A 26,433-nucleotide genomic window follows, 5' to 3' on the forward strand; every position below is an offset into this window, starting at 1 on the left:
AGTCGCACTGCATTGGGTTTGTTCTTGACTCACGATGGAGTGTGTTTTCTTTACCTTACCTACATGTAGCTTGCGTCTGCCTCGAGCTTTTCTTTTTGATTCAAGGGAAGACCGCGCCTAGAGGCTGTGACTATGATTTCCAAATAATATTGATTTGCGACCGCAGCACAACAAAAAAAATCCAGCATCTGGTGCGCGGTCTGCCAAGGCATACATCACATCCACTTCAATCAGTCACCGCTTCCCACACGCAGTGAGGCCGACACACAGCAACAAAAGATTAGGAAGTCAATCTCATACAAAGAGAACCATGAATCGTTGCGGAAGTCAATTCTGTACTCTCGCCCGTAAGAGTGGGCTTGGTAACCCAACAGCTTCGCGAGTTTCTACAAAGTCCAACCAGTGGCCGGGATCGGCGTCCACAAGAAGTTTGTCGTCGCCATCAGAAGCCCGCGTGAAACATCGCAATGACCTGGTACGTTGATCGACTCTCGACAATGGTCGTGCTGACATTAAAAAGGATACACTGGTCTCAGTCCTCGAGGTCTCAGCGACCAAAAGAGATGCCAAGGGCTATCTGCAAAAATACACCTCCAACAAGCAAAAGCCAAAAATTAAGGCGGCCACGCAGACAGCTCAGGATACACATGTCGCACAACAACAGAACACGGCCCTTGCAGAGACACTGGAAGTCTCTCAGGAGCCCAGGAATGTTGCCATTGTGAAGATCCGCGCGCCGCAGTTTGTTGACGATGACATCCTGGAAGGTGTGGCCAAAACCTTGACACAACTTCGGACACTGGGCTTGCTGAGCATTGTCGTCGTCGATTGCGGGCCGGACGAATCTCGCGAGACATACGATACGCAGGCGTTGCGATTTTGTGAGGCGATTGACTCATTCTCGAAGCCTGGATCCAAAATCCTCTCAGAAGTCATCAAAGGCCCTGGTGTGAGTGACGGCGAATCCCCTTCGATACTGCAAACCAGGTCTGAAGTGGACGACCTCGGTCGGCTGAAGCTCTGCCTGCAACATGGCCTCATCCCAGTCGTGCCATCACTGTCGCGCAAAGATGATCTGTCGTCGACTTGCCCAGCCGATGCCCACCAGGTTGTCCTGACATTGACCCGGTACCTGACCGGCATGCAATTTGGGGCGCAGCATCTGGAAGCTGGACAGGAAGGCGGACACTTTGAGAAACCTGTCAAGATTGCGTCGGTCGAACGAATCTTTGTACTGGACCCCCTAGGAGGCACACCCGTACCTGGGCGACCTGGCGCCGCCCATCGCTTCGTCAACCTGGACCAGGAGTACGACACACTGTTACAGCAGCTCATGGGCCCAGAAGGATCGCCCGTAGCCCGAAGAGAGTTCTGCAAAGCCTCAGCGACTGTGCATGGATCAAATCTCAACATGGTCAAGGAAGCCCTTTCGGTCCTGCCGCCAACGTCGTCAGCCCTGATTACGACGCCTTCAGCAGCAGCCACTGCCAGCAACGATTATTCTTCTTTAAACGAGCAGTCGATGAATGCACCTACGTTTGGCTTTGATGGCATGGTTACGACAAGGATCAGGCGGAATCCGCTATTGCATAATCTCGTCACAGACAAACCAGTGTACTCAGCATCACTGCCGTACCAGCGAATCCGGGATGGCGGCTTCAACGGACTCGACACTGGACCGTCAGCAGCAGCAACGCTTGTCAAGCGCGGCATGCCATTGACCATCTTCCCGAATCCGCGGCTGAGTCCGTGGCGTCCACCACAGCCCGGTGCAGACCGACTGCGGCTCACGGACAACTGTATCGACCTGCCCCGGCTCGTCTATCTCATCGAGGATTCATTCAACCGCAAGCTCGACGTCGACGATTATCTCCGCAGAGTCAATGAGAATCTGGCTGGCGTAATCATCGCAGGAGAGTACGAAGGCGGTGCTATCCTGACCTGGGAGGTCCCCGAGGGCGTTGACAAGGAGACCGCCTACAAAGAGGGACGCCTCGTGCCGTATCTCGACAAGTTTGCCGTTCTTAAGAGTCGGCAAGGAAGCGGTGGCGTCGCCGACATTGTGTTCAACGCGATGACAGGAGACTGCTTCCCGGGTGGCGTTTGCTGGCGCAGTCGCAAAGACAACCCCGTCAACAAATGGTACTTTGAGCGGTCGACTGGTGTCACGCAGCTGCAGGACAGCAACTGGACGATGTTCTGGACGACCCCAGGCCTGGACCCGCGCCATGCGACGGTCAGGGACTATGAGAAGGTCTGCCGTGGTGTTGAGCCTTCTTGGGCTGACAACAAGCATATTTTGGACTGAAAGATACTTACAGGAGGCGGAGGAGATACCCTGCATAAGCGATTGTTTTGAAATATCTCGATGAAGGTAGAATGGACGATTTTGCATGTATACCTCAGATGATGTACGCACAGTGAAGACTGTATATTATACCCCCCTTTCGAGGGCGAGGGGCTCGAGTCCTCGAGGTCTCGTTCCACCCCCGCAAGCGCCTGAAAGAATGGAAGAAACGAGAAGAATATTCCCTGTGACAGTTTGAAGCGGCGTTCATAACTAAGTACCTGGTAATCACCAATAACATGAAGTTATTGGTGTCAAATGAGGTGTGCAGTCAGGCTGCAGCATGAGAACCGGGCCCCACAACAGCTGCCACTAGGCCTGTAACACAGCAGGTGCCTGCCTGGCCCTGAACGTTATCAGCGGCTGACCGAGACTGCTGCTGCTGCTGCTGCATCCAACCCCTAAAGACGGACCCTCCAAGACACAGGCACAGGGTCCATCCAACCTTCGACCTACATCACACAATCGATCCCGAGCTCCTTTTGTCTCATTTCTCAACGACAGGCGACACGCAGCTGTCCACACTCGCTCGCCATCATGGATTTCAACGTCGACTTCAAGAGCTTCGGCAAGAATCTCTCGTGAGCACCCCTCCATCTCGATGGCAGCAGCTACGGCGCGCGCATCATAGCTAGCTCGCATCGTCACGCATTCTCGCGCATGCCCATACTGATGCCATTGCACAGCGATCTCGGAGCTCAGATTACGCCTTTCGCATCGCGTACCTTCCAGTACACCAAGGAGCAGTTGGGTCAAACCGACGATAAGGTGGTCTGCCTTGCCCAAACCCCTTTGCCTGCATCACCGGTTTCTCAGCAGCTATCCCAAGCCTGGCACTAACATTCCGCACAGACCCAGCTGCCTCCCGACTACATTGACCTCGAGAAGCGCGTCGATGCCCTCAAGCAGGCTCACCAGAAGATGCTCTCCGTGACGTGAGTAGTCGACAGATGGACCAATGCGGTCGCGCGACCGGTAGCTAACTATGCTGGACAACAGCTCGACCTACTCGAACGAGACCTACGATTACCCAGCCAACATCAAGGAGACCTTCCAGGACCTGGGCCGCACCGTCAGCGAGAAGGTCCACCTGCTGTCATCTGCGACCTCCCCTGGCGAGGCGCAGGCTGCCCTTGTCGCGCCCCCGAGCGCCAAGCCCCAGCCCAAGACCTTCAGCCATGCCATTGCCCGCGCCAGCTTGTCGAGCAGCCAGATGCTGCACCAGAACCACACGGGTGCCGGCGAGGATCCCCTGGCCACCGCGCTCGAGAAGTACGCTCTGGCCTCGGAGCGCGTTGGCGAGGCCCGCCTCGCGCAGGACTCGCAGATCCAGAGCCGCTTCCTCGCGGGCTGGAACACCACCCTCAACACCAACTTGAACTTTGCGACCCGCGCTCGCAAGAATGTGGAGAACTCGAGGCTGTCGCTGGATGCTGTCAAGGCGCACGCCAAGGGCACCACCTTCAAGCTGGGGCAAGGCGCTCAGGGAGCCCAGCCCCACGAGGAGCAGGAGCTTAGCCCCGAGGCTCAGGAGGAGATTGAGAAGGCCGAGGACGAGTTCGTCACTCAGACCGAGGAGGCCGTGGGCGTCATGAAGAACGTGAGTCAGGCGTGAATAATGCCTTAGTTCACGGCAAGGCTAATCAAGTGCAGGTCCTCGACTCCCCCGAGCCTCTTCGCAACCTCTCAGAGCTCATCGCTGCCCAGATCGAGTACCACAAGAAGGCTGCTGAGGTTCTCCAAGAGCTCGCTCCTGTCATTGAGAGCTTGCAGACTGAGCAAGAAGTAGGACATGCTGCTGCTTATGCGCCTTGAGAAACCAGGAGCTGACTGTCACCCTAGGCCAGCTACCGCAAGAGCCGCGAGGAAGGTTCCTAAACGAGAAGAAAGCAATGTTACCTAGGGGGATTGCGCCGCGGCACTAATTGGGTGGTGTCTGGTTTGCAGGCCAGCGCAATGGTGCCGGGTCGATTTGTTTGTCTTAATGTAGGGTATGTGCAGTGAGCCAAAGACCAAGAGACTCTGAAAGCCGCTTCTTTGGTGAAGTCTAGAATCTAGAATATCTATCATCTCCATCCGTACGTGTAATCAACACGACCGGGTTCCTGTATCACCAATGTTCGCATGGTTGATGAAAGGTCCCCCAAAAGTGGAGTCACGTGACGCTGAATGGGCCAATCCCAGGAGCTTGAATCTGGATTGTCATGAGGTCAATCCGAGGAAATCCGTCTGCAACACCCACCCACCCAACCAACACATCCATTGTACTCGCCAGCATGCGGCAAACCACCCGTCTGCTTGCCAAATACCTCGAGGCGGGCCAGCCGACCGGCCTGACCGGCCTGTGGACGCACGCGACGCCCCGATCGACCCTCCTCTACCTCTACAGTTCGACGCTCGACCGTCTGTCCAAGATCCCCGAGTCGTCGCTCTACCGCCAGTCCGTCGAGGCCACGACCAAGCACCGCATGAGCATCGTCGAGGCCGCGATCCCCCCCGGCTACGACGAGTGGGCCAAGAGGGCCAAGGAGCTCGTCGGCCAGGACAAGGAGAAGTTCCGCGTCAACAGCGGCCGCATCGACGGCAGCGAGGCCCGCACAGTCAAGCTCGGTGACCGTGTCTTTGTGGTCGGCCACAGGCACGAGGGCAAGGACACCCGCGAGGAGGAATGGGACGGCGAGGAAAACGAGGGCCCAGCGCTCGAGGGCGCCCGGACGCCCGCCGAGAGGGCGGACCAGGCTTTCTTGGGCGACCGCAAGCCCCTGGCCGAGCACGAGAAGGTCCAGTGGGAGGACGAGCCGCAGTTGACGGCTGAACAGTGAGTTTTTGAAGAGCACATGCCGTAACAAGGCGGAGTGAGGCGTGTTTCTGACTTTGGTATTCAGGGTCCACGAGCTGGAGCACAAGATTGGCGCTGGCCTTATCGAAGAGGTCATCCAGGTTGCCGAGGGCGAGCTCGAGCTGATTGATACCATGGAGAAGAGCAAGGTGTAAGTGCAGCAGGATGCTATAATGGTGGCAATGCCTTGGCGACGAATGCTAACTTGTCGATAGCTGGGAGGACCTCGAAGACCCTGTCCCCGAGGGCCAGTGGACATACTTTGAGCGCCGGGCGTAAGGCTTGGGTCGGCAAATGGCATGTAAAGTAGTAGACGCACAACGGCTGTATATGTTCTTGGAGGCCTGGATAACCATAGACGGTGAACAACGAGGCTTCTGCCACTGTGTTGCGTGAGTGTATGCTGTGGTGATGTGCAACAGGTTTCTATGTCATCCCTTTGGCGCCTAATTCCCAAAATGCGATTGCAGCATATAGATCAAGCATAATGGTGTCGTTCTTTCGAAAAATACCCATGGCTGTATCACATGGGTCGTGGTGCTGCTTTCATCGCTTTCTTAGCGACCACTGTCGCCCTCTCACTTTTATCAAGACGATTTTTGCATCTTCGTCACCATTGACCTACTTCCACCCAGACCCCAATCGCTGGCCGAATGGCGCGTAGAAAATGGCCTCAAGGTCCCAGCACTCACCAGCAAAGCGCAAACGGACGCCTACCGCAGTAGCACATCAGTCTTCGGCGCCGTCCAGTCAACTCCCTTCAGATGCCATCAACCCCTACAGTCGTTCGCCGGCTGAGATTGTCCAATTCTCTCTCGCCGGCCTCAAAGATACGGACCAGGACCCTTCACTCAACATACCGAACTTCCCACATCGGAGCCAGATTTCCCAGCGGATTGCGCGGTCTTCTCGGGCGGCAGAGTCAAACATTGAAGATGGCCCGCTCGGCAAGCCTAGAACCATCGGCCAGAGAGAGAAACAAGTCCACCTGCTCATCCAGAGTATCCATCATTTCCTAGATCAAGGAAACGTCGAACGAGCCTCGAGAGCGTACGGGATCGTACTACAACTGCAGCCTCATGGCACACCGATCGATGTGCGCCACAACGACCTCTGGGCCATCGGTGCGGAAATCCTCATGCGCGAGGGCGAGACACCCGTCCAAGTCGAGACAGAAGACGAAGGCACAGTTCAAAGACCGCGCAGGCAACGTAGATGGGGCTCAGCAAGGAACATGCCCAAGGTGAAGGCTTACTTTGAGTCTCTCATTCAGCAGTATCCCTGGATGCGCATACGACCCCAAGCGATCTGCGCCGTGGACTTTTATGCGGCCATGCTGAGCTGCGAAATCTATAATGTGCACGCCGAACACGTCCTTGGTCTCGAGGCCCTGTACGATCACCTCGCGCAGTGGGAGGAGGACATGAAACTGGAGGGTGAGGCAATAGACGACCTGGAGAGTGCTCGCGAGGAGCGCCACTTGGAGATGAAGGACGATCTCCGGATAAAAACCTTGAGAGCCGTCGAGGATATCCAACATCGACTACGGGAGCTTACCAAGGATGAGCCATACAAACGGCGTGGCATCTTCTTTCAACTCTATGCCACGGCGTCTCTATACATTTCTGACTTGGTGGAACCCGTCCTGCCAACGGCGCAGGCGAATTTAGTGGAAGAGAGAAGGGCAGCTGAAAAGGAGGAGGCACAAAAGGCGATGGACGTATACACGACGCTGGAAAGCAACGCGGACCCTCATATAATGGCAGCCATGGGCTTGGACAGGATATCACACGGGTCACCGCTTGTGCCGATGTACTCCTCGCTCCCCATCAGAGAGGCAGGATAAGTGACGGTATACCTGTTAAAATCTAAAAAAAAAAAAAAAAACATTTTCAACGAATAATGCTTGGCTGCTACGGATATGACAGTGTACGATAAAGACTCCTTTGCGCCCAACATTCCGACGCTCCAATGCTCAAAGTATAATTCATGCAGTTTAGTCAAAGTCAAATCGCTCAGGCAGTACAATGGGTGCGACAAGCGTCCAGATGTACATGGCGTGACAAGCCCAGGCGCTGATGATCTTGACCCAACTGGCGGCGTACGTGCGTCCGACGGTAGCAAAGTTGCCGTCCTTGGTGGAATCCTCGTGCTGCAGGACCAAGAGTGTCGAAACCCAGCACGTCGCCAGGAAGAAGATGATGTGGAACATGCTGTAGTTGTACTGCGTGCTCGTGCGCTCGTCGTCGTGGGCCGTGTTGGCGCCCGTCTCGCTGTCCTCATCGTCATCCTCGAGCAGAGCATCGGCTGGGAGGCTGCCTTCCTCTACGGCGCGTCGGAGGGCCTCGGCTCGCATCTCGCGGCGGCTGCCAGGCTGCTGGGTGACTAGATCGTGCTCGTCATCGTCTGGAAGACGCACTCCACCGGTCGAGTTGCCCATACCGAGGCTCTGGGTGGCTGCACGGGTAGTGGTGTACGCCACCGTCAACATGGTAACGATGGCACCGATAACAACAGAGGTCGTCCGCGTGCCTCGAGCTCGGATCAGGGGGTTGCATTGCTTGTCATCCGGCTCCATGGACACAGCGGACATTGTGAGGTAGGTGCAGTACACAGCGACCATGGCCGCTTGCGCAAGACCAGCTTTGGGGTTATGTTCCTGGACGGTGGGGTTGACTGAGATGATTGAGATGGCGATCCACAGGATAAGGTTGACGGTGATGGCAGCCTGGTTCATCGAGCAGCCCGAGTCGGCGAAGAAGATGTACTGCACGACCGTCATGGCGATGGAGCCAATGTACATGCTCAGTGTCGAACCGATCAGGACGAATCGCCAGAACCTCGAGTCGGTATCCTCGATCTGGGCCAAGCAGTACTCTGCCCATGTGTGCGCCAGATCAACCAGCAAGATCAAGCCGAGCAGGAGGAACAGAGTAGCACCAATCATGGAGATGTAGTTGCCCCAGAACATGAAGAACTCGTCCGGGATGAGGAACGAGAGCACAATGAACGCCAGCCACAGAATGATCTTGGGACCCCAGTAGCCATTCTGGATGGCAGCGCGAGGACTTCTCGAGGTCTTGATTCCAAAGAGGAGGCCAGCGAAGAGGAGATGGAAGAGACCGAGGGAGAAGTTGATGCGGTGGACAGCAAGCCAGCCATAGCATTGACCAGTCGGACAGTTAATCTTGACGTAGTCGAGCATCAGATGCTGGAGCTTTTCGATCGCCCAGGGCGTGAGCATGATCCACGCCAGGATCGAGTTGACGAGGAGCATGAGAGCGTATGCGATACGGGTTGCGACACTGGAGGCGTAATCGTTAGCTGGCTAACTACACGCGATCATGGCAGGCGTCAAGAAGCGCGCGCCCGTGTGTGTTCCATACCTGTTGCCGCATTTTCCACATGCGCTACAGACCATTGAGCAAGTCGCTGCACCACAGCAGCTGGCTCCGAACGACACCAGCTATACTTGAGCGTCAGCAAGCGTCACTGACAGGACAGGGCTGTATGAGGTCGTCATACCGTTCCCACGCTGGGGATCGCCAGCAGTGGCAGCGACAGTAGGGCACCCATGATGGCTTGACGCTTTGAAGATTCGCGGCGGCGCTGTGGCCTCTATTGGTGTTTGTTCGAGCGTCCGGGCGCGGTGGTCGTGTCGGCAGAAACCCGCGGGTCGGTCAAGAGTCGTGGTACGTGTGTAGCTGGAGGATTCGACGTGGGCGCATCAACGGTGGCTCATGAGGTCAGCGGAGGCATCAGGATTTAGTGGCACGCGCTGCAGGCCTCAGGTACGTACCTCGGGTTCCTTTGTTGCTTTGGAAGTTACTAAGCCGCGTCAGCAGCGCCGAGAACCGGCTCTAATACAGTGCCAAAGGCCGTGCACAAGCTTTCCGCTGCACGGTACATACAACCGCCTAGATAACCACGATGAGAGCACGAGGAGGAATCCACGTTGCATTATCTCGTGCCCATTTCGGTGCTTCACTCCTTTTACCGTTTCCCTTTTCCCTTGTTTCTCCGTAGACTCCTCCATGGCTGTCAGATAACGTGCAACTTCCCTCCTGCAATGTCTCCCGACGCGATGGCGGACAAGCGAGGCCGCATCGTTGCGAGCGTCGCTGCCACCGCGATAGCGCTGGCCTGTGGATCCAACGTGAGTGCTCGCGATCATCGCCTCTCGAGCGCTTCTGTCACGTCAATACTGATCAGCCCAGTATGTCTACTCCGCGTGGGCGCCGCAGTTTGCAGAGCGACTCGGGCTCTCAGCGACAGAGAGCAACCTCATCGGGCTCTTTGGCAACTTGGGCATGTACACAATGGGCGTGCCCATAGGCATGTTCATCGACAATGGAGGCCCAAGACCAGCCGTTCTAGCAGGCTCCGTCCTGCTCGCCGTCGGCTACTTTCCTCTCCATCGTGCGTACGACAGCGCATCAGGGCCGGTCCCGCTGCTCTGTTTCTTTTCGTATCTGAGTGGTCTCGGCGGGTGCATGGCCTTTGCCGCCGCGGTCAAGACATCTGCCCTCAACTGGCCTCAAGACCGAGGCACTGCCACCGCATTTCCCCTCGCGGCCTTTGGTCTCAGCGCCTTCTTCTTCTCGCTGCTGGGCGGCATGCTCTTCCCAGGCGACCCCAGCAGCTTCCTGCTGCTGCTGGGGGTCGGGACATGCGGAATGACCTTGGTGGGCTTCTTCTTCCTCAAGGTCTACCCGCACCAGCACTCCAGCTACCATGCGCTGCAGTCTGGCGATGGCGAGGAGGACGACGCGGAGGATCTTGTGCCCGATCGTCCAGCCCGCCTTCGGCGAACCTCCTCCAAGGAACTCAAGGCTCGTCGAGCCAACGGTAATGATATTGAACCCGGTACGTCGGAATCAGCTTCACACACCACCACCATCACAAGCACAGACACTACTGCCAGTACTGCTGCTACTACTACCATCAGCACCACTGCCTCCCCCAATCCTTATACGCCAGCATCTGTTGGCGAAGCCGCGGCGTCCCGTCGTGAAGATCCCGACGAGACCACGCCCATCTTTCCCAGTCCCCGTGATTCCTCTGAGGATTTGGTGGCGGACAGCATTATTGATTTGGATCGTTCGCACCGAGTAGATATTCGCGGACTCAAGCTCCTCACAAACTTTGAATTCTGGCAACTGTTCCTGATCATGGCCATCTTGGCGGGCGTCGGTCTCATGACCATCAAGTAAGTCGCCTGACCACCTTCCCACCACCGTGATCCGGATGCCATGCTGACCCGCCGACAGCAACATTGGCAATAACGCCAAGGCCCTCTGGAAGAAGTACGACGATTCCGTCAGCTCAGAGTTCCTGGTGTCGCGTCAGCAGATGCATGTCTCCATCCTGTCGGTCTGCAGCTTCCTGGGACGATTGTCCAGTGGTGCGTCTCCTTTCCCTCCCCTGCTCTGGCAGCGCTGGCCTATCTCACTCACACAACTCTCCAGGCGTCGGTTCCGATTTTCTCGTCAAGCGCCTGCACGCTAGTCGCGTCTGGTGCCTGGTGCTTGCCACCGTCATCTTCTTCTGCGCCCAGGTCTGCGCTCTCAACATTGAGAATCCGCACCTGCTGGGCTTCGTCTCCAGCCTCTCGGGCCTGGGGTATGGCTTCCTGTTTGGCGTCTTCCCGTCCATCATTGCCGAAACCTTTGGTATCCGTGGCTTGAGCCAGAACTGGGGTTTCATCACGCTCGCCCCCGTCGTCTCCTCCAACGTGTTCAACATCTTCTACGGGCAGACGTACGACGCACACACTGTCAAGCGCCCCAGTGGCGAGATGATGTGCATGGATGGGCTGGAGTGCTACAAGAGCGCGTACTGGATGACCTTTTGCTCCTGCGTTGTAGGGCTGGGTGCGTCCCTGTGGACCATTCGCCATCAGCATGTCAGGCACAAGAAGGAACTCTCCAAGGGCGATGAGGAGGACTAGAGGTTTGATGACCGTACCATTGGAAGAAATACATTAGATCTCAGGTTATTTCAAGAGCGCTAGAGCAGAGCATAGAAGGGCTTTAGGGCACCGCAGATCACACGGCTGCCGGCGTTTGAAATGTCGAATGTTATGTGATTATTTGTATATATGCTTGACCCAGTACTGTAATTCCTGACGCCGGGTCTGATCAAGCTGCCCTTGCCCGGGCTCCCAGAACCTGACGCTGTCATGGTTACAAACAATGATCCAAGACCTCCGGCCTTCCAATGATACACGCTATGCTCTGAGAAAAGAAAAGAGCGTCAAAAGTCCAACCCAACGCCGAGGCAATGTATATAACCGGCGTGCCCGGTGTAAAGACGCGGAGCAATGACGAGACACGAATCGTAAGTCGGAAACTCCGCGTCTTTGGTGATTAAGTATAGTTAGTCTATGTAAATAGAGGTCGTCAAATCGTATATAGTGTGGTCCGGGCTCTCAAGGTGTCTTCTTGACTTGCCGACCTTCACTGGCGTTACCGTCGAAGATGGCGCCGACGCCTGTCAGTGACCATGAGTCGCCAGTCGCGTGGACGATGACAAGCCACAGCGCAATGATGTTGACAAGGTGGTGAAGCATGTAGGCGTGTGAGACTCCGTAGATGGCCGCTGCCACCGCCGTGGCAAACAGTAATATGCTGGTCACATGGCGCAGTCCGCCCTTGAGCTGAGGGACCATTTTCCCCGAGGTGAGGTTCTCCACCAGCAGGATGAAGGGCGCAATGGACAGGATGTTGTGGTGGGAGGAGAAGGGCGTGAGCCAGTGCACCGCCAGATTCCGGATCCAGACTGCCAGGATGGGCAGGTTGATCGGGAGGACCCACAGCATCAAGAGGAGAACAGAGTGCGCATAGTTGTAGTAGTTGGTGTTTGCGGTGGACGGGCAGTGACGAGTGGTGCGCAGTGCGCGAACCACTGCGCACAACTGGACCAGGCATGCCACGAGATAGGCAAACTGGTAGGGGATGAGAAAGGAGACCAGCAACAGCAGCGCAATCGTCGTGATCATGCGTCTTCGCGGCGTTGTGGGCGCATATGACGACTGAGCGGCAGGCGTCGGACCAAATGCTGGGACCAGACCGACCAGGTACCATATCCCAGCTAGAGTATGCGTCAGTCCCAGGGCAGCGTAGTGCAGTATCACACACACTCCCAGGCAGACGATGCCGATAAGTGGCACCAGAAACCAGTAGAATGGATCGCTTGTGCCAATCAGAAGATCGTTCTTCTGAAAGTCGATCGGTACAGGTGTCCTCGACAGCAGGTCTTTGAGTGACAAGAACCTTCCGGCGCCGACAGCTGTCCCCACGGAGACAGACAGCATGGTCATGGAGAGTACGAGCAGCGGGATTGAACGACGGAGCGACAAGTCCAGGCTTTCGGCAAAGGAGACAAAGGTCCCGGTGAGGTCGTACACCCTGAACTGCTTCCGCAGTACGAGCGTCACAATCAGCAAGGGGAATGCCGCAAAGACTGTGCGGTATCGCATGTAGAGCTTGCCGAGGCTTGCAAAAGGGTCCACGGCGAGCGTGATTTGCAGACTTGTTTTGCACGATGGATCTGTCCAGAACTGGAACGTCACCCCCTTGCCCTCACGAGGCTTCAAGGAAGGGGGCAGATACGGTGCGACGCCGTGCAGGCTGACGTCCACATCTTGAGCATTGACGAAGAATCGTGACTCGTAAGGTTGCTCAATGTACTGTCGGACCAAGGGGGCGAACAGTGCTGGCTTCCCAAGACACGCGTCCTGCTTCAGATGAAGTCGATAGGCCAAGAGACTCGATGTCATGCTGGGTATCTCCACCTCTGTCACCATGGGTCGGTTGGCAGGGAGGACGGCCATAATGCCTTGTCGCAAGAGCTGCATGAGATCGATCTCGTGCTTCTGATGAAAGTCCGAGTAATCGCTCAATTCAGCAATCAGGAAGTTGTTGGCGGTCGATGTTTTTCTGTCCACCACTGCGATGAATTGATCATCCACAAGGTTTTCAATGTCATATTGAACATAGGAGAATGGGTCTTTCTTTGCCTCTCCGTCCCTGGTGAACGGATGACGGCTGGACGAGGTGGAGGGTGGGAGAAGTGATACATCGCCTGCAGTCGGCCTACAAGCCAGAGTCGTTGCGCGAGAAGTGCCCTTGGCAAGGTCAATCATCGGCAGTGACCCGGGCATGTAATCTGAAACTCTACACAATAATACGTCGAGCTCGTCGACGGTGCCTCCGTTGAGCATCTGGTCTGTGAGGAGCGTGAATCGTTTCGATTGGGGCGACCCTTGTGGGGGAACCGGGATGACATGGGCTTTGCCTTTGGTGTGGCCTCCGAGCTTGGACAACACGAGTCGGTGGCCGGGAGACAGCACCTCCGTGGAGTCGTCATTGAATCTGAGAAGCGTCGTAGGCTCTCGCGTTTGGGGTGTCGCCGTATTGGGTGATTCCAGGCCCGTCAGGAAACGTTTCCTAAAGACCTTCATGCGCTCTTCTCTGGGCTTGGTCTGGGACCCGCGGCGGACGTCAACGATATCGAGGAGCGAGTGAGCCACCACTTTTCTGAACTGATCGCACCACAAGATGGCTTGGTGATCCATACTGGTCCAGACAGTAGGAATGCCGGTCGTGAACACAGTAAAGCCGTGTGTCTCTGGGACCAGCGAGTCAACACTAGCATAGTCGGATGGCACGATAGTGTCGAGGTTGCCTCCCGCAATGGAAAGTAGTGTAACATCCTTGAGGGGATTCTGACCAATAGACTTTTGTGTGAACGCATTCCTCCAAAAGCCGTTGATCTGGTCGTAAATTTGCACGATTTGACCGTCAAAGCTGACAGGGGCTCGTGCATGAGGTGCAGACATTGTGATGATGGTATTGATAGAGTCGGGCTGGTAGTTCGGCTGCACAAGCATTGTCCGTGCCACGATGCCTCCCATCGAGTGCCCCAGAATGATGACTGAGGATGGTTCGGGCTGGTGTGCGTCACGGACAACCCGTTGAGGGTCCGAGTAGAGCGCCAGAATGTATCGCACTGCTTCGTTGAGATATTCGGCTTGGTCCCACAGCGTCTGCCCGTGAAAGGCAGTAATGTCCTCGTTGAAGTCGACCGTGAAGAAGTCCAAGTTGCGCACGCCGGCGTCGATCGAGAGGCCGTCGGTCACGACGTACTGTTTAAAGTAGTTGGCTGCCTCTGCGGCAATGGGCCGGACCTGCTTGTAGCTCCCAGCGTTGCCGGGGATGAACAAGACGGGAGCGCCTCGTAGCTTGTCCGAGTCGTCGACCCCTTGCTCACGGTACAGGTACAAGGAGTACTTGGTTGCGAACCTCGTGTGTTCGGTGTCGAAGTCGGGGAAGGGTATGTACGACGGTCTCATGTAGGACATGCGGCATCCTTTCGGATCGAACTGACGAGTGACGAGCGAGTTCACAATGGCTAGCAGGAGCCCAATGCCGAGACTGGCCAGTGCCAGCGACAAGAGCGATATTGACCATGAACTTCTGCGGTCATTGTGGATAGCCTTGGTAGCCTTGTTGTGGGATGAAGATGGCCGGTCCAGGAGGGCTGGTAGCGTTTCCGTGCTGCCATTGCTCTGCTTGCCGCTTGCTTTGACGCTGCCGTTGCTCTCTGCCGTCGAGGAGGATCGTGATACCCGAACACCTTTGCCGTCCGTGGTGTTTGGCGAGGGCGTCGCAGCAGTGCCGGCGGCCGTTGCCGGCGGTCGCGGCTTCATCGAATTGTCGTGCGCGTAGCGAGGACTGGAGGGAGCTCAATGTCTAAATAGCGCAAAGCGACTGGCGCTGGAACCAAGTTAAACTTGAGGGCAAGGGTCGAGGGGGCTCGCGAGGCGCCGAGACTCACTAGTGGAAGCTGAATCCGGTATTGAAGGAGGAGTCGCGCAGATGCAAGCGACGCCGCATGTCGTTAAAGACGATATCGCACGATATGGAAGAGCGAGTGGAAATTCGAGGAGCGACAAGTGTGTAAGGGGGTCGGCCAGGGTCTGGTCGATGGGGTGCGTACGTATGCGATATATCCTACGGTGATCGATAGTCGATTGTCGATGGTAAGGTAGTGGATGCAGAACGCGGCACCTGTTCGCTGGTCCAATCTGCTACATTCTACCAGGGCAGGGACGGGACTGGACATGGACTGGACTGGACCGGGCAGTGCGTTAGCCAGTACGTAAGTGCCCTGTCGATCGCCGTGCAGGTGCAAAACTCATGTCTCGCAGCACCTCATCCATTTCCGTCTCGTTCGGTGTCTGAGGGACTGGAGTCGAGCAGTCTGCTGCCCGGTCAAGCCTCTTGCCTCTTGCCAAGTTACTTTCTTCCGGAGAGCCGGCGTCCATTCGCCTCCCACCAGCTTGAACTTTGCCGCACGCCGTCTGGGCGCCAGTCGACGTCTTGGCTGCCAAGGCCTCGAGTCTGATAGTCATTCTGCGTACCCTAGAATGGTGGCAGATTTGACTTTAGCATCGCCTGGCGCGGTATCATGGCGATGAGATTCGGGGTCCTGGAGATTAAAGTATACTCGGCGCTGCCTGAGCTGAACCCTCCTCACAGTCTTTTGAGTCTTGACCGGGAATTCCTTGACATCTTTGCATGAATGCATACTTGATATTTAGTATTATGCTGTTAATCTCCCCGACGAGTATCATGGTACGGATACATCCTGCGCACTTTCTAAGCACAGACCCTAGCCAACTGGAGCCTAGTATGTAGGCGGCATAGGCCACTGGCAGAGCAGCAAGTGTACCAAGTGGGCTAACCCTATTCGTCTTGCATGTGTCTTGACCCCTACCAGGTGCTATTACAACGTACACCCGCTAACAAAACCTTGGCCGTTTGCGCAACATCTTGAAGCAAAGGCTCGTCAAGCTACGTACCATAATCTTCAGCAGTGCTTGCACATCACCACCATCACCATGTCTGCCGCAGCCCCCTCCCCAGCTGCCTTGGTCGAGTCGGCCAAGAAAGCCGCTGCCATCCAGGCCGTCGATGAACACCTGCTCCCGAGCCATCGCTACATTGGCATTGGCTCCGGCAGTACCGTCGTCTACGTGGTGGAAGCCATCGTGGCCAAGGGAGTCGACTTTTACAAGAACATGGTCTTCATTCCCACAGGCAGCCAGTCCAAGGGTCTGATCCGCACTGCTGGGCTCACCCTGGCAAACCTCGATGAGAGGCCCGTTGTCAATGGCAGGCCTGTGCAGCTTGATGTTTGCTTTGACGGCGCGGATGAGGTTGACGCTGAGCTCAACCTGATCAAGGGTGGCGGCGCCTGCCTCTTCCAGGAGAAGCTGGTTGCCATTGCGGCCAAGACTTTTGTCGCCGTGGCCGGTGAGTGACTCATGCTCGGTGGTTGGAATTTTGATCGTGCAGTGCTAAGAGTGCCCAGACTACCGCAAGCAGTCACCACGACTCTGCACTACATGGAAGAACATTCCTATCGAGGTTCTTCCTCTCTCTGCACCAGATGTCCTTCTTCGTCTCCAGGCGTTGGGCTCTCCAGCACCCGCTGTCCGCTCGGGTCTCCCCAGCAAGGCTGGTGAGTGCGTCACGGACAATGGCATGTGGATCATTGATGCGCCTTTCCCACCGCTGCTGCTGCCCAGCGACCTGACCCCCGAGGTCGATGGTCTCGGTAAGGGCGGTGTTTGGGAGGTAAGCAAACTTGCCGACGAGTTGCTCCGCACACCCGGCATCGTCGAGATTGGTCTTTTCCATGGCTTCAACGGGACCCAAGCAGTTGGCCTGGGTAGGGAGGGGCAGGCACAGAAGCCGGTTGCGGCCTACTTTGGCACGGCTGACGGTAAGGTCGACGTTCAGCGGGCATAGTTTATGTGATATGAATACCAATTCGTAAACCTTTTTTCCCAGTGTGACCACTGAAGCTGAAGCCCGACTATAATCAGCGCAGCCCTCGTCTTGAGGGACACTTCAAGCAGTCGAAGACGTGGTGCGGGATCTGCACCCTGCGATGACGTCAATGCATGTCCCTCATCTGCACGCAATGGCCAGTGCCGGCATTCGGGAATTCGGACGTAGCAAAGTCCGCTAGTGGACCACTTAACGCGTCTTCAACGTCGTTACGCGTTTCAACCACATCTACGCAAGTACATCAGGATTCAGGCACAACTGATGATAGTGATTGTTGTGACATCAAAGCGCGCTGCCCTGCATCGCCGTTAATGCATCCTATCCTTCGCAATGCTTCATGGCCACTATCAAGCAGATTGATGGGCGCACCGTAAGACTCCAGCTACGTAGTCGTGATCACTCGAGAGAACTAACAACATCAGATCCATCAGATCCAGTCTGGTCAGGTCATCGTCGACCTCTGTTCCGTCGTCAAGGAGCTCGTGGAAAACAGCATAGACGCAGGTGCTAACAACATTGGTGCGGATACCCCGTGACCAAGACACGTACCAGATCACTGTACTCACTAATACCCGCCAGACGTCCGCTTCAAGAATCAAGGACTCGACTTGATCGAGGTGCAAGATAATGGTGGTGGAATTGCGCCAGCAAATTATGAGTCTGTCGCTTTGAAGCATCACACCTCAAAGCTGTCAACGTATGCCGACATAGGGTCGCTAGACACTTTTGGCTTCCGTGGTGAAGCCCTCGCCTCGCTATGCGCTCTCTCCACAATGACGGTCACCACTTGCTTGCCAGAGGATGCTCCCAAGGCTACTAAGCTCAGCTTTGAGCCTTCTGGCAAGTTAAAGGGGACGAATGTGGTGGCTGCGCAAAAGGGGACAACTGTGTCCGTGGAGAAGCTGTTCCACAACCTCCCTGTGCGCAGGAAAGAGCTTGAGAGGAACATCAAGCGGGAGTGGAACAAGGTCATTGCCCTGCTCAATCAGTACGCTTGCATTCAAACGAATCTCAAGTTCTCGGTGTCGCAGCAGCCTACCAAGGGCAAGCGGATCGTCCTGTTTTCAACCAAGGGCAATGCCACGACAAAGGACAACATTATCAACATATTTGGCGCCAAGACCATGACGGGCCTCGTGCCCCTGGATTTGACGCTCGAAATGCAGCCGTCGTCTGTCAGCTCTGTGCTCCAACCCACGGTCGACACTGGATCAGTCTCCACCCAAGTCCGGATTGTTGGGCATGTGTCTCGACCAGCCCAGGGCGAAGGTCGTCAGACACCCGATCGTCAAATGTTCTTCATCAATGGACGGCCATGCGGCTTGCCTCAATTTGCCAAGACTTTCAACGAGGTCTACAAGTCATACAACTCGACGCAGTCTCCATTCATCATGGCCGACATTCAATTGGACACCCACATGTATGATGTGAATGTGAGTCCGGACAAGCGCACGATTCTCCTCCATGAACAGAATCAGCTTCTCGACTCACTACGCTCTGCATTGAACGACCTATTCGACTCTCAAGACTACTCGGTACCAACTTCTCAGCTTGCTAGGACAAAGCAGAGTCCCTTTGGTCAGCGGGATTCTGCAACGCCCGCCCGAACCCAGACCTGGCGCGGTCAAGATGTCACACCTGCGCCGGCGCCGGCGCCAGTTGACTCTGACTCTGATTCGGAGTCGGCAGAAGCACCCCGTAGCAGTGCGTCTAGGGCACATTTGTTAAGGAGCAGCCACTCGCGAACTCCCTCCGTCAAGGCTAGTGCCAACAGAGCCGACAACCTGATCGACCGCTGGATTCAACGGCGTGATACTACGGAAGACTCTGACGGAGCGCGTACGCAGGATGCTACGCCACCCCTTCCAGACAGACAGGAGCCTGTTTCGACAAGTACCAAAGAGATTGATGTCGAAGAGAGATCAGTGTCTGACGAAGAGGATGTTCCCGAGGACGAGGACGCAACCATGGCTGAAACCGAACCACGAAATCCTCACGTCCACCAGTACAGCAACGAACCAGAGCTCTTCGTCCCAGAGGCGCCAGTGCCTCCGGATGTCGGTCCTCCACAAATGCCCATTCCCAAGGTGCAGCATGTGAGGCAGGAAATCCCCAAATCAAGCCCGCTAGCGCATCGAAGTCCTAGCAAACCAGCCTCAGAGCCTATCAGCATCACAATCGGCGATCCAGAGGTCCCATCCAGTTCGCACAAGCGTCGTAGGGTCTTGTATGACGCGCATGTCGACGGGACGGAAGATATCGAAGAAGGATCGTCGTCCGACGAGGAGTTGCCGACCAAACCATCATTCGGTGGCATTCTAAGTCAAAAGTTCACAGCAGGTCTCAGGGGTCGCTCTGAGGACTCGGGGGTCAACGACCGGCAAGCTACTGTCACGGTACAACTTCCTATAGATGCGCCAGACCCTAAAGCGGCGGAGGAAGATAAGGAAAACGTCAGGACCACCCATCGTCAAGCCAGCTCACAAGCAGAGTCGAGTGTTGCATCCGTGTCGTCTCACCACTCTGACGACAGACCAGAAGAAGACTCTGTCATCGAAGCCGGCGAGCAGAATCATGCAACAAGTACCAGAGCCGCGGACGCTGAAGACGGCGAGGACGCGGCTGCTTTCGCCAAGACCAGGGGCAACTCTCTTCAAGCGAGCTCACGCCGTAAAGACGCAACCCTGCAGACCATCCAGAATATCACGACCGGCGAGAGGGCGATTCAGTCCATGATGACAACATGGACCACCTCACTGCGCCACACGACTTCGTCTCAAGCGGCGTCAACGAATGAAATGGAGGACATCACCTCGGCAGACGCCGAGTCCAAGCTGTCCCTCATCATCCAGAAATCCGACTTTGGCGCGATGCGCATCATTGGGCAGTTCAACATGGGCTTCATCATCGCTATCCGCCCGGGCGACCCCCAGTCCAACCAGCCCAGCGCAGACGAGCTCTTCATCATCGACCAGCACGCCTCGGACGAAAAGTACAACTTTGAGCGGCTGCAGGATATCACCATCGTCCAGTCCCAGCGCCTGGTGCATCCGAAGCGCCTCGAGCTCACGGCGCTTGAGGAGGAGATCGTCATGCAGAATCCCGAGGCCATCGAGGCGAACGGATTCAAGGTTAGTATCGACACGAGCGGTGACACCCCTGTCGGGTCCCGCTGCCAACTCATGGCCCTGCCACTCAGTCGCGAGACAACCTTTAACGTGTCGGACTTGGAAGAGCTCATTGCGCTGTTGGGCGAGGAATCTTCCGAGTCGAAGCATATCCCTCGGCCGGCCAAGGTCAGAAAGATGTTTGCTATGCGCGCGTGTCGGAGTAGTATCATGATCGGCAAGGCTCTGACGCGGAGCCAGATGAGCAACGTTGTAGGTCACATGGGCGAACTTGACAAACCCTGGAACTGCCCTCACGGTCGACCAACCATGCGCCACTTGTGTAGGATGCAAATGTGGGACGAGAAGAGTTGGGATCACGATGCGCAGGCGTGTTCTTCTTTAGCTTCATGGGCAGCAGCATGACACCCTGCCTCATGTTTGGATTAATGTGGGGGGTATAAATCGTCAATTCTCTCTGTACGTGCTGACCACCGCGAGAAGCAGACAGACATTGTGCTCCATAAATACATGCCATCTCTGTGTTTCATCAAATCCTTCCTGATCAAAGAAACCAAAAAACGCCGGCTACCATTTTCTCCTTCCCGCATACGTTGCTCAAATTCACAATCCAACAAATTACCACCTTGGGGGTCTAATACCCCTTGTGTGCGTAAAATCCAATACCCGTGTTGACGGGCTTCTTCGCAGGTGTAGCTCTGCCCTCCTCGGCAACCTTGCCGCTCACGTTGCGACGTCCGTGCATGGACCCGATGTACTTGGAACCATAGTCGTTTCCAGACGAGATCTTGCGATCGTTGCCAATTATGATGGGGGGCGTGGCGCTCTTGAGCTCCCCATACGGCTTGGCGAGGAAAGCCGAGTCTGGCTGGATCGAAGAGTCCCTCTTCTTCATGAGACGCTGCGACCAGCGCTTGGTCCGTACTGCTGCTGGTACCGGGTCCGCCTCGTCGGCAATGTCCTTGTCAGAGACGCGTCTCCGGTTGTGGCTCGTCTCGGATAGTGTGCTGGCATCCGCAGAGTAGTGCTTCATCTCCTCCACCTTGGCGGACCGGCCGAAGACGGCCATGTCGGCCGACTGGTGCTTGATCACAGGGTCGAAAGGGGTCTTGGCGCGGTCCGCCAGCCTCTGCGCGGCTTCATGTGGGTTGGATCTCAATGGGTTGGGGTGGAGGCCTTGCGCAAGATCTCCATCGTTCAGATCGTTCTCGTTCCCATACTCCGAGTCGGAATCCTCCACGTCGTATCGTTCGTCGGTCAATGCAGCATAGGCGGCGCTGTTCCTGTTGCTTTGACGCATGGCCGCCGCAGCCTCCCTGTTGCGCCGGTTGGTCCGCGATACCAGAGACTCGGTTGGCGCCCAGGCTTCCCTGAACTTGCCAACCCGACTGTCCTGCTCCGAGGAGTCCTGCATGGGAAGCTCCGCATAGGCGCTGTTTTGGGCAGAAACTGGACGAGATAGCCTGCTGGACTGGGGCGACATGGCGGAGTTGCGAGGGGACATGTTGCCTGGGACAACCTGGTACTGACGGTCCGGCAAATTGGCCCTGGTAGGACTGCCTGAGCCAAAGGAGATGCTCGATCCCTGGCGAGTGTGCATGAAGGGCACAGAACGGCGAGGTGATTCTTCTCCGTATGACATTTGCGACCAGGGCCGACCACTCCCTGGTGTAGACAAGCGCTTCTCATATTCGCTTTCGTTGTTTGTCAAGGTCGTCATAGAGGACTGGTTGCGCTTGTGTTTTGGTCGAGCTGTGAGGTTGTCCTCCAGGGGGTTCATGTCCGGAGGCATCAAGCTTATCTTGCGGAAAGCCCAGGCCAGCCACAGAGACATGAACAGCGAAGCACCGTGGAGACTTCCCGAGCCGACGAGCCCATAGTAGGCGGCCATAACCAAAGGGCCGAGTAGTTCGGTGCCCTGGGAGAGACGTGTGGACCATTTACCCGAGTCGTTGTGAATTGTCAGTGCAGTGAAGGCATAGAAGCCCATGGTAATCATATCTGCAAGGACCGAGAAGATCTGATAGGCGGCCGAAGAGCCTGGTGTGCGCCCTGTGGCATCGCGCGAAAGATGGTAGATGGAGTATAGACAATGTCCGGCAACGATGCCTGGCTGCGAGATGTTAGAGAGCTTTCATTGCGGGCGCGATCAACAAGACATACCACGATGCGCATGATCCATCCTTTCACCGCGTCCATGTTTGTGAGTATCACCATGCACGCCAGCAGCCCAAGCGCCACGTTGATCTGCACAATTCGGATGCATAGTTGAACCCTGCGTAGCCACTTGATCGCCTTCTTTGTGCGCGAGCCCATTGGCGCATACGGGTTCGTTCGATGTGTCAAGACCATGTGTGCGCTGGAATGCGGGTTAATGTATATAGTGGGCATGAGCGACACGACGGATGGACACTGACTCTGGGTGACGATTGAAGGATATGAGCGGGCCATCTCGCTTTGGCTTTGGCTCGGGCTTCTGCCAGCTTGCTCGAGTGACAGCCTTTGGATCGAAAGATGTCGCCGGGAAGCGAGAGTCGTCGCGCTGGTCAGAGTAGAGGTAGGGCGGTTGGATAGCCATCGCGCCGACTGGGAGCAAGCCGGGCGTGATGCTGCAAGCTGTCCAAGAATTGTCTTGAATTGAAGGGACAGTGAAGAGGAAAGGAATGCAGAAATACACGCTTATCAACTAAGCGCCTTGCTTTGCGACATGGATGGAGACGTCAGCGGACGTGGGGCTGAGCATCATAAGGTACGTGGGCGCGTGGGATCAGGGTGAGATACCCGGGCATTATTTACTCGGGCACGAAAGAGTCCATCACCACAGCAACGGAATCTTGACAGGCCCGAATCCCGGCATCTGTCTAGGGTAACTTAAATTTCACGTCCGACTTGTTCTCGGAGCCGATACGGCGCTACTTCCAACTGTCGATTATTATATCAGTCACGAAACCCAACGCAATTTGGATTGACCAGACCTGGGCTGGAAATGATCATTTATCTGCACTACCAAGCATGTGGATGAATCGGGCTCTCAGGCCTCATGTGTCGCGGCACCCCTTGACAAAACTCTCGAAACGATATGCTTCCAGCTCATCACGACCCAGCGATGCGCCTCTGCGCTTGGCCGTTGTCGGCTCTGGACCTGCCGGCTTTTATACTGCCTACAGAGTCATGAACAAGGTGCCCAACGTCAAGGTCGACATGTATGAGGCTCTTCCCGTGCCGTTTGGCCTTGTGCGTCATGGCGTCGCACCAGACCATCCAGAGGTGAAGGTGAGCAGCTCCCACCAGCATTGACAAGGTATATGACAGCTGAGCTGACGTTGTCATAAGAACTGCCAAGACAAGTTCGACGAGATTGCCTCGTCTGAGAATTTCACTTTTATTGGGAACATGTCGATAGGCCACCCAGGCCATTCTGCTGAGCACGGCACTGTAGAGCTCCAAACGCTCATGCGCCACTACGACTCGGTGCTCTTCGCCTGCGGCGCCTCCGAGGACAAGAAACTCGGCATCCCTGGCGAGTCTACCTTGTCAGGCATCTACTCGGCACGCGGATTCGTGGGCTGGTACAATGGACTACCCGACTTTGCGTCCCTTGAGCCGGACCTGACGCGGGGAGACGAGGCCGTCATCATCGGGCAGGGCAATGTCGCGTTGGATGTTGCGAGAATGTTGCTCGAGGACATTGACGTGCTTCGAAAGACCGACATTACGGAGCATGCCCTCGCATTGCTTGCCGAGAGCCGCATCAAGCGCGTGCACGTCGTGGGCAGAAGGGGGCCCATGCAGGCTGCGTTCACAATCAAGGAGGTCCGCGAGCTCATGAAGCTGCGTGATGTGGCCTTTCACCCCATCAACCGCGCGTTGATACCAGACGATCCCAAGGCCTTGCCCAGAGCAACGAGGCGCTTGATGGAGGTCATCCTCAAGGGCACCCCTGACAAGGCCCTCGGCTCCACGAGTAAAACCTGGTCCTTGGACAATTGCCTATCGCCAAAGCACTTTTTGGGTCATGAGAACTCGCCAGCGAACGTTGCCAGCACGGCGTTTGACGTGACAAAGTTGGCCGATCCATATGATCCGCAGTCCCGCGTCGAGCCTACCGGTGAAACCGCCATCCTGCCGTCCGACATTGTCTTCCGCTCTGTGGGCTATCGCTCCGTCGCCCTGCCCGGGTTTGATCAAGTCGGCATCCAGTTCGATGAGCAACGGGGCATTGTCAGCAACGACGGGCTTGGGAGAGTCACACGTCTAGTGTCCGATGAGAACGCTCAAGACGTTGCGTCGAGACAAATGCCCGGGCTGTACTGTGCAGGGTGGCTCAAGAGAGGCCCTACGGGCGTCATCGCCTCCACCATGTCTGACGCCTTCACCACGGGCGACGCGATTGCTGACGACTGGCTCTCTGGCAAAGACTTCCTCAAGTCGGCCTCTCCCTCGGCGTCCGATGGATGGGAGGGCGTGAGACGGGAGCTTGGTGCCCGTGCTGGGCGTGTCGTAACGTGGGATCAGTGGCGCCTGATCGATGCGGCGGAGAAGGCCCGGGGCCGAGCAAACGGTAAAGAGAGGGAGAAATTTACCAACACCTCTGACATGCTCGCCGTCTTAGACTAGTCTAGAATGATGTCCCATTGTAGTATATGTACAGCACGCTATGAACCCTTCACCTTCTCTGTCAACTCAGGCACCTTCTCAAACAGATCGCCCACCAGACCAACATCCGCCACTTGGAAGATGGGGGCGTCCGCATCCTTGTTGATGGCGGCAATGACCTTGCTATCCTTCATACCAGCCAAGTGCTGGATCGCACCCGAGATACCGACAGCCATGTACAGCTGAGGCGCCACAACCTTTCCAGTCTGGCCGACTTGCAGACTGTTGTCCGCGTAGCCACTGTCCACCGCAGCGCGCGAAGCACCCACAGCAGCGCCGAGGGCGTCCGCCAATGGAAGCATCACCTTGTCGAACTCCTCCTTGGACTTGAGACCGCGTCCACCCGACACGACCTTGCCAGCCGTCGCCAGGTCGGGACGGTCTGACTTGGCCAGGTCCTCCGAAACCCACTCCGAGATGGGCTCCGACTTGGGGTCGACACCAGCCTCAATGGCAGCCGAGCCGGAGCCGGGGGTCTCGGCAGCGAAGGCCGTGCCTCGGATGGTGATGAACTTGATCGTGTCGGACGACTCGACAGTCGCAATGGCGTTGCCGGCGTAGATGGGGCGGACAAAGGTCGCCTCGTTCTCGATGGCGGTGATGTCTGAGATTTGTTGCGAGTCGAGCATGGCGGCCACGCGGGGCAGGACGGACTTGCCAAAGGCAGTGTGACCGGCAATGACATGTGTGTACCCGCCCTTCTTAATGTTCTCGATCAGCAGTGGCGCGTAGTTCTCTGGGAGGCCCTGCACAGATGCTCGTTAGAGGAGATGCTGCCACTACTGCTGCTGCTGCCGCAGCTGCTCGCAAAGTCGAACCAACCTTTTCATAGGACAAGTTATCCACGCTGATGATCTTCTCGACACCCTCCACCTTGGCCGCCTCCTGCGCAGCCGAAGCGACGCTGTTGCCCGCAATGAAGCCATGCACCGTTCCGCCGAGTTTCTTGGCCGCCGTAAAGGCACTCAGCGAGCCATGGCTGAGCTGACCGTCGCGCTGCTCCAAGACGGCGAGTGTAGAGAGGAGTCGGCTTCGGGCGTAGGCGCGGGACGCCAGAGAGGGCGCTGCGCCAATCACTCTGCTGGCGTGCCTGGCCACAGCTCGTCGAGCGGCGGGAAACATAATGGCCGACTTCGATCAACGCGAGATTGATTTATATGTTGGCGAGGTCCTTCGTGGTCGGGCGAATGAGAGAGAATGAGAGGCACGTCGTGCGTCGGTCGTCGACTGACGGGGTATGGATACTGGCGGCCCGAGGTCAACGATGCCGATCGACTGGTGGCAGAGTGCCGATTCTGCCCGCCGCTGTGGTCGGTGATGGCAGCCGAGACCGGCAGAGGCACGTGAACTTTGTCACGTGATCGTTGATGCTCCCTGATTGTGGCTGGAGTGGCTAAGTTTGAGGCTAGCGACGCCTGTCAGCTTCCAGGCTCAGGCTCAGGCTCCGCAGGGATTGATCGATCGAGGCTGGTTCGTCGCGAATTTCAACGCGCCTCCTGCTGCAGCACTTGCTATCGCGAAATCCATCGCATCGACAAGGGCCACTTATCTCGAGACGCCGCCTTTGACGTCCACCCTGCGATACGACCCAATTGCACCACG

The 26,433-nt window shown here is 56.4% G+C and overlaps 12 protein-coding genes across 12 annotated transcripts; 8 read left to right on the forward strand and 4 right to left on the reverse strand.

Moving 5' to 3' along the window:
* The first annotated feature begins 39 nt into the window (after positions 1 to 39).
* On the forward strand, positions 40 to 2,523 carry F5Z01DRAFT_646264 (uncharacterized protein). The gene is made up of 2 exons (XM_046262891.1): positions 40 to 475; positions 521 to 2,523. Exons 1-2 carry the CDS (start codon positions 311 to 313, stop codon positions 2,306 to 2,308), a joined length of 1,953 nt encoding a protein of 650 aa, XP_046121466.1. The 5' UTR covers positions 40 to 310; the 3' UTR covers positions 2,309 to 2,523.
* A 171-nt stretch (positions 2,524 to 2,694) lies between these two features.
* Positions 2,695 to 4,532, forward strand: F5Z01DRAFT_646272 (BAR domain-containing family protein). The gene is made up of 5 exons (XM_046262892.1): positions 2,695 to 2,928; positions 3,034 to 3,115; positions 3,200 to 3,282; positions 3,347 to 3,947; positions 4,001 to 4,532. The coding sequence occupies exons 1-5, from the start codon at positions 2,885 to 2,887 to the stop codon at positions 4,160 to 4,162; spliced, it is 972 nt and encodes a 323-aa protein (XP_046121467.1). The 5' UTR covers positions 2,695 to 2,884; the 3' UTR covers positions 4,163 to 4,532.
* F5Z01DRAFT_646273 (NADH-ubiquinone oxidoreductase 29.9 kDa subunit) lies at positions 4,533 to 5,424 on the forward strand. Its single transcript, XM_046262893.1, has 2 exons — positions 4,533 to 5,337; positions 5,402 to 5,424. The coding sequence occupies exon 1, from the start codon at positions 4,552 to 4,554 to the stop codon at positions 5,167 to 5,169; it is 618 nt and encodes a 205-aa protein (XP_046121468.1). The 5' UTR covers positions 4,533 to 4,551; the 3' UTR covers positions 5,170 to 5,337; positions 5,402 to 5,424.
* A 355-nt stretch (positions 5,425 to 5,779) lies between these two features.
* On the forward strand, positions 5,780 to 7,070 carry F5Z01DRAFT_395279 (uncharacterized protein). The gene has a single exon (XM_046259499.1). It carries the CDS (start codon positions 5,854 to 5,856, stop codon positions 7,030 to 7,032), a length of 1,179 nt encoding a protein of 392 aa, XP_046121469.1. The 5' UTR covers positions 5,780 to 5,853; the 3' UTR covers positions 7,033 to 7,070.
* A 112-nt stretch (positions 7,071 to 7,182) lies between these two features.
* F5Z01DRAFT_616210 (serine incorporator/TMS membrane protein) lies at positions 7,183 to 8,762 on the reverse strand (the record flags this gene model as incomplete). Its single annotated transcript, XM_046260899.1, has 3 exons — positions 7,183 to 8,491; positions 8,573 to 8,652; positions 8,712 to 8,762. The coding sequence occupies 3 exons, from the start codon at positions 8,760 to 8,762 to the stop codon at positions 7,183 to 7,185; spliced, it is 1,440 nt and encodes a 479-aa protein (XP_046121470.1).
* A 331-nt stretch (positions 8,763 to 9,093) lies between these two features.
* F5Z01DRAFT_646283 (major facilitator superfamily domain-containing protein) lies at positions 9,094 to 11,249 on the forward strand. The gene is made up of 4 exons (XM_046262894.1): positions 9,094 to 9,342; positions 9,404 to 10,395; positions 10,457 to 10,590; positions 10,655 to 11,249. The coding sequence occupies exons 1-4, from the start codon at positions 9,256 to 9,258 to the stop codon at positions 11,134 to 11,136; spliced, it is 1,695 nt and encodes a 564-aa protein (XP_046121471.1). The 5' UTR covers positions 9,094 to 9,255; the 3' UTR covers positions 11,137 to 11,249.
* A 104-nt stretch (positions 11,250 to 11,353) lies between these two features.
* F5Z01DRAFT_395301 (PGAP1-like protein-domain-containing protein) lies at positions 11,354 to 15,255 on the reverse strand. The gene has a single exon (XM_046259501.1). It carries the CDS (start codon positions 14,896 to 14,898, stop codon positions 11,617 to 11,619), a length of 3,282 nt encoding a protein of 1,093 aa, XP_046121472.1. The 5' UTR covers positions 14,899 to 15,255; the 3' UTR covers positions 11,354 to 11,616.
* A 593-nt stretch (positions 15,256 to 15,848) lies between these two features.
* Positions 15,849 to 17,202, forward strand: F5Z01DRAFT_395285 (ribose 5-phosphate isomerase A-domain-containing protein). Its single transcript, XM_046259500.1, has 2 exons — positions 15,849 to 16,507; positions 16,566 to 17,202. Exons 1-2 carry the CDS (start codon positions 16,093 to 16,095, stop codon positions 17,003 to 17,005), a joined length of 855 nt encoding a protein of 284 aa, XP_046121473.1. The 5' UTR covers positions 15,849 to 16,092; the 3' UTR covers positions 17,006 to 17,202.
* An 80-nt stretch (positions 17,203 to 17,282) lies between these two features.
* On the forward strand, positions 17,283 to 20,608 carry F5Z01DRAFT_718418 (uncharacterized protein). Its single transcript, XM_046266551.1, has 3 exons — positions 17,283 to 17,417; positions 17,470 to 17,566; positions 17,627 to 20,608. Exons 1-3 carry the CDS (start codon positions 17,385 to 17,387, stop codon positions 20,578 to 20,580), a joined length of 3,084 nt encoding a protein of 1,027 aa, XP_046121474.1. The 5' UTR covers positions 17,283 to 17,384; the 3' UTR covers positions 20,581 to 20,608.
* Positions 20,609 to 22,964, reverse strand: F5Z01DRAFT_646293 (uncharacterized protein). Its single transcript, XM_046262895.1, has 3 exons — positions 22,593 to 22,964; positions 22,339 to 22,534; positions 20,609 to 22,288 (listed from the first exon to the last, which is right to left on the reverse strand). Exons 1-3 carry the CDS (start codon positions 22,751 to 22,753, stop codon positions 20,810 to 20,812), a joined length of 1,836 nt encoding a protein of 611 aa, XP_046121475.1. The 5' UTR covers positions 22,754 to 22,964; the 3' UTR covers positions 20,609 to 20,809.
* On the forward strand, positions 22,965 to 24,787 carry F5Z01DRAFT_702053 (uncharacterized protein; the record flags this gene model as incomplete). Its single annotated transcript, XM_046266418.1, has 2 exons — positions 22,965 to 23,448; positions 23,509 to 24,787. Coding segments are annotated over exons 1-2 (1,539 nt in total), but the record flags the coding sequence as incomplete, so codon positions are not given.
* On the reverse strand, positions 24,788 to 26,109 carry F5Z01DRAFT_646297 (electron transfer flavoprotein alpha-subunit). The gene is made up of 2 exons (XM_046262896.1): positions 25,654 to 26,109; positions 24,788 to 25,577 (listed from the first exon to the last, which is right to left on the reverse strand). The coding sequence occupies exons 1-2, from the start codon at positions 25,951 to 25,953 to the stop codon at positions 24,831 to 24,833; spliced, it is 1,047 nt and encodes a 348-aa protein (XP_046121477.1). The 5' UTR covers positions 25,954 to 26,109; the 3' UTR covers positions 24,788 to 24,830.
* Between the last annotated feature and the right edge of the window lie 324 nt (positions 26,110 to 26,433).

This window comes from Emericellopsis atlantica, assembly GCF_019669845.1.
Source record: "Emericellopsis atlantica unplaced genomic scaffold F5Z01scaffold_4, whole genome shotgun sequence".
In the NCBI taxonomy this organism is placed as follows: Eukaryota; Fungi; Ascomycota; class Sordariomycetes; order Hypocreales; family Bionectriaceae; genus Emericellopsis; species Emericellopsis atlantica.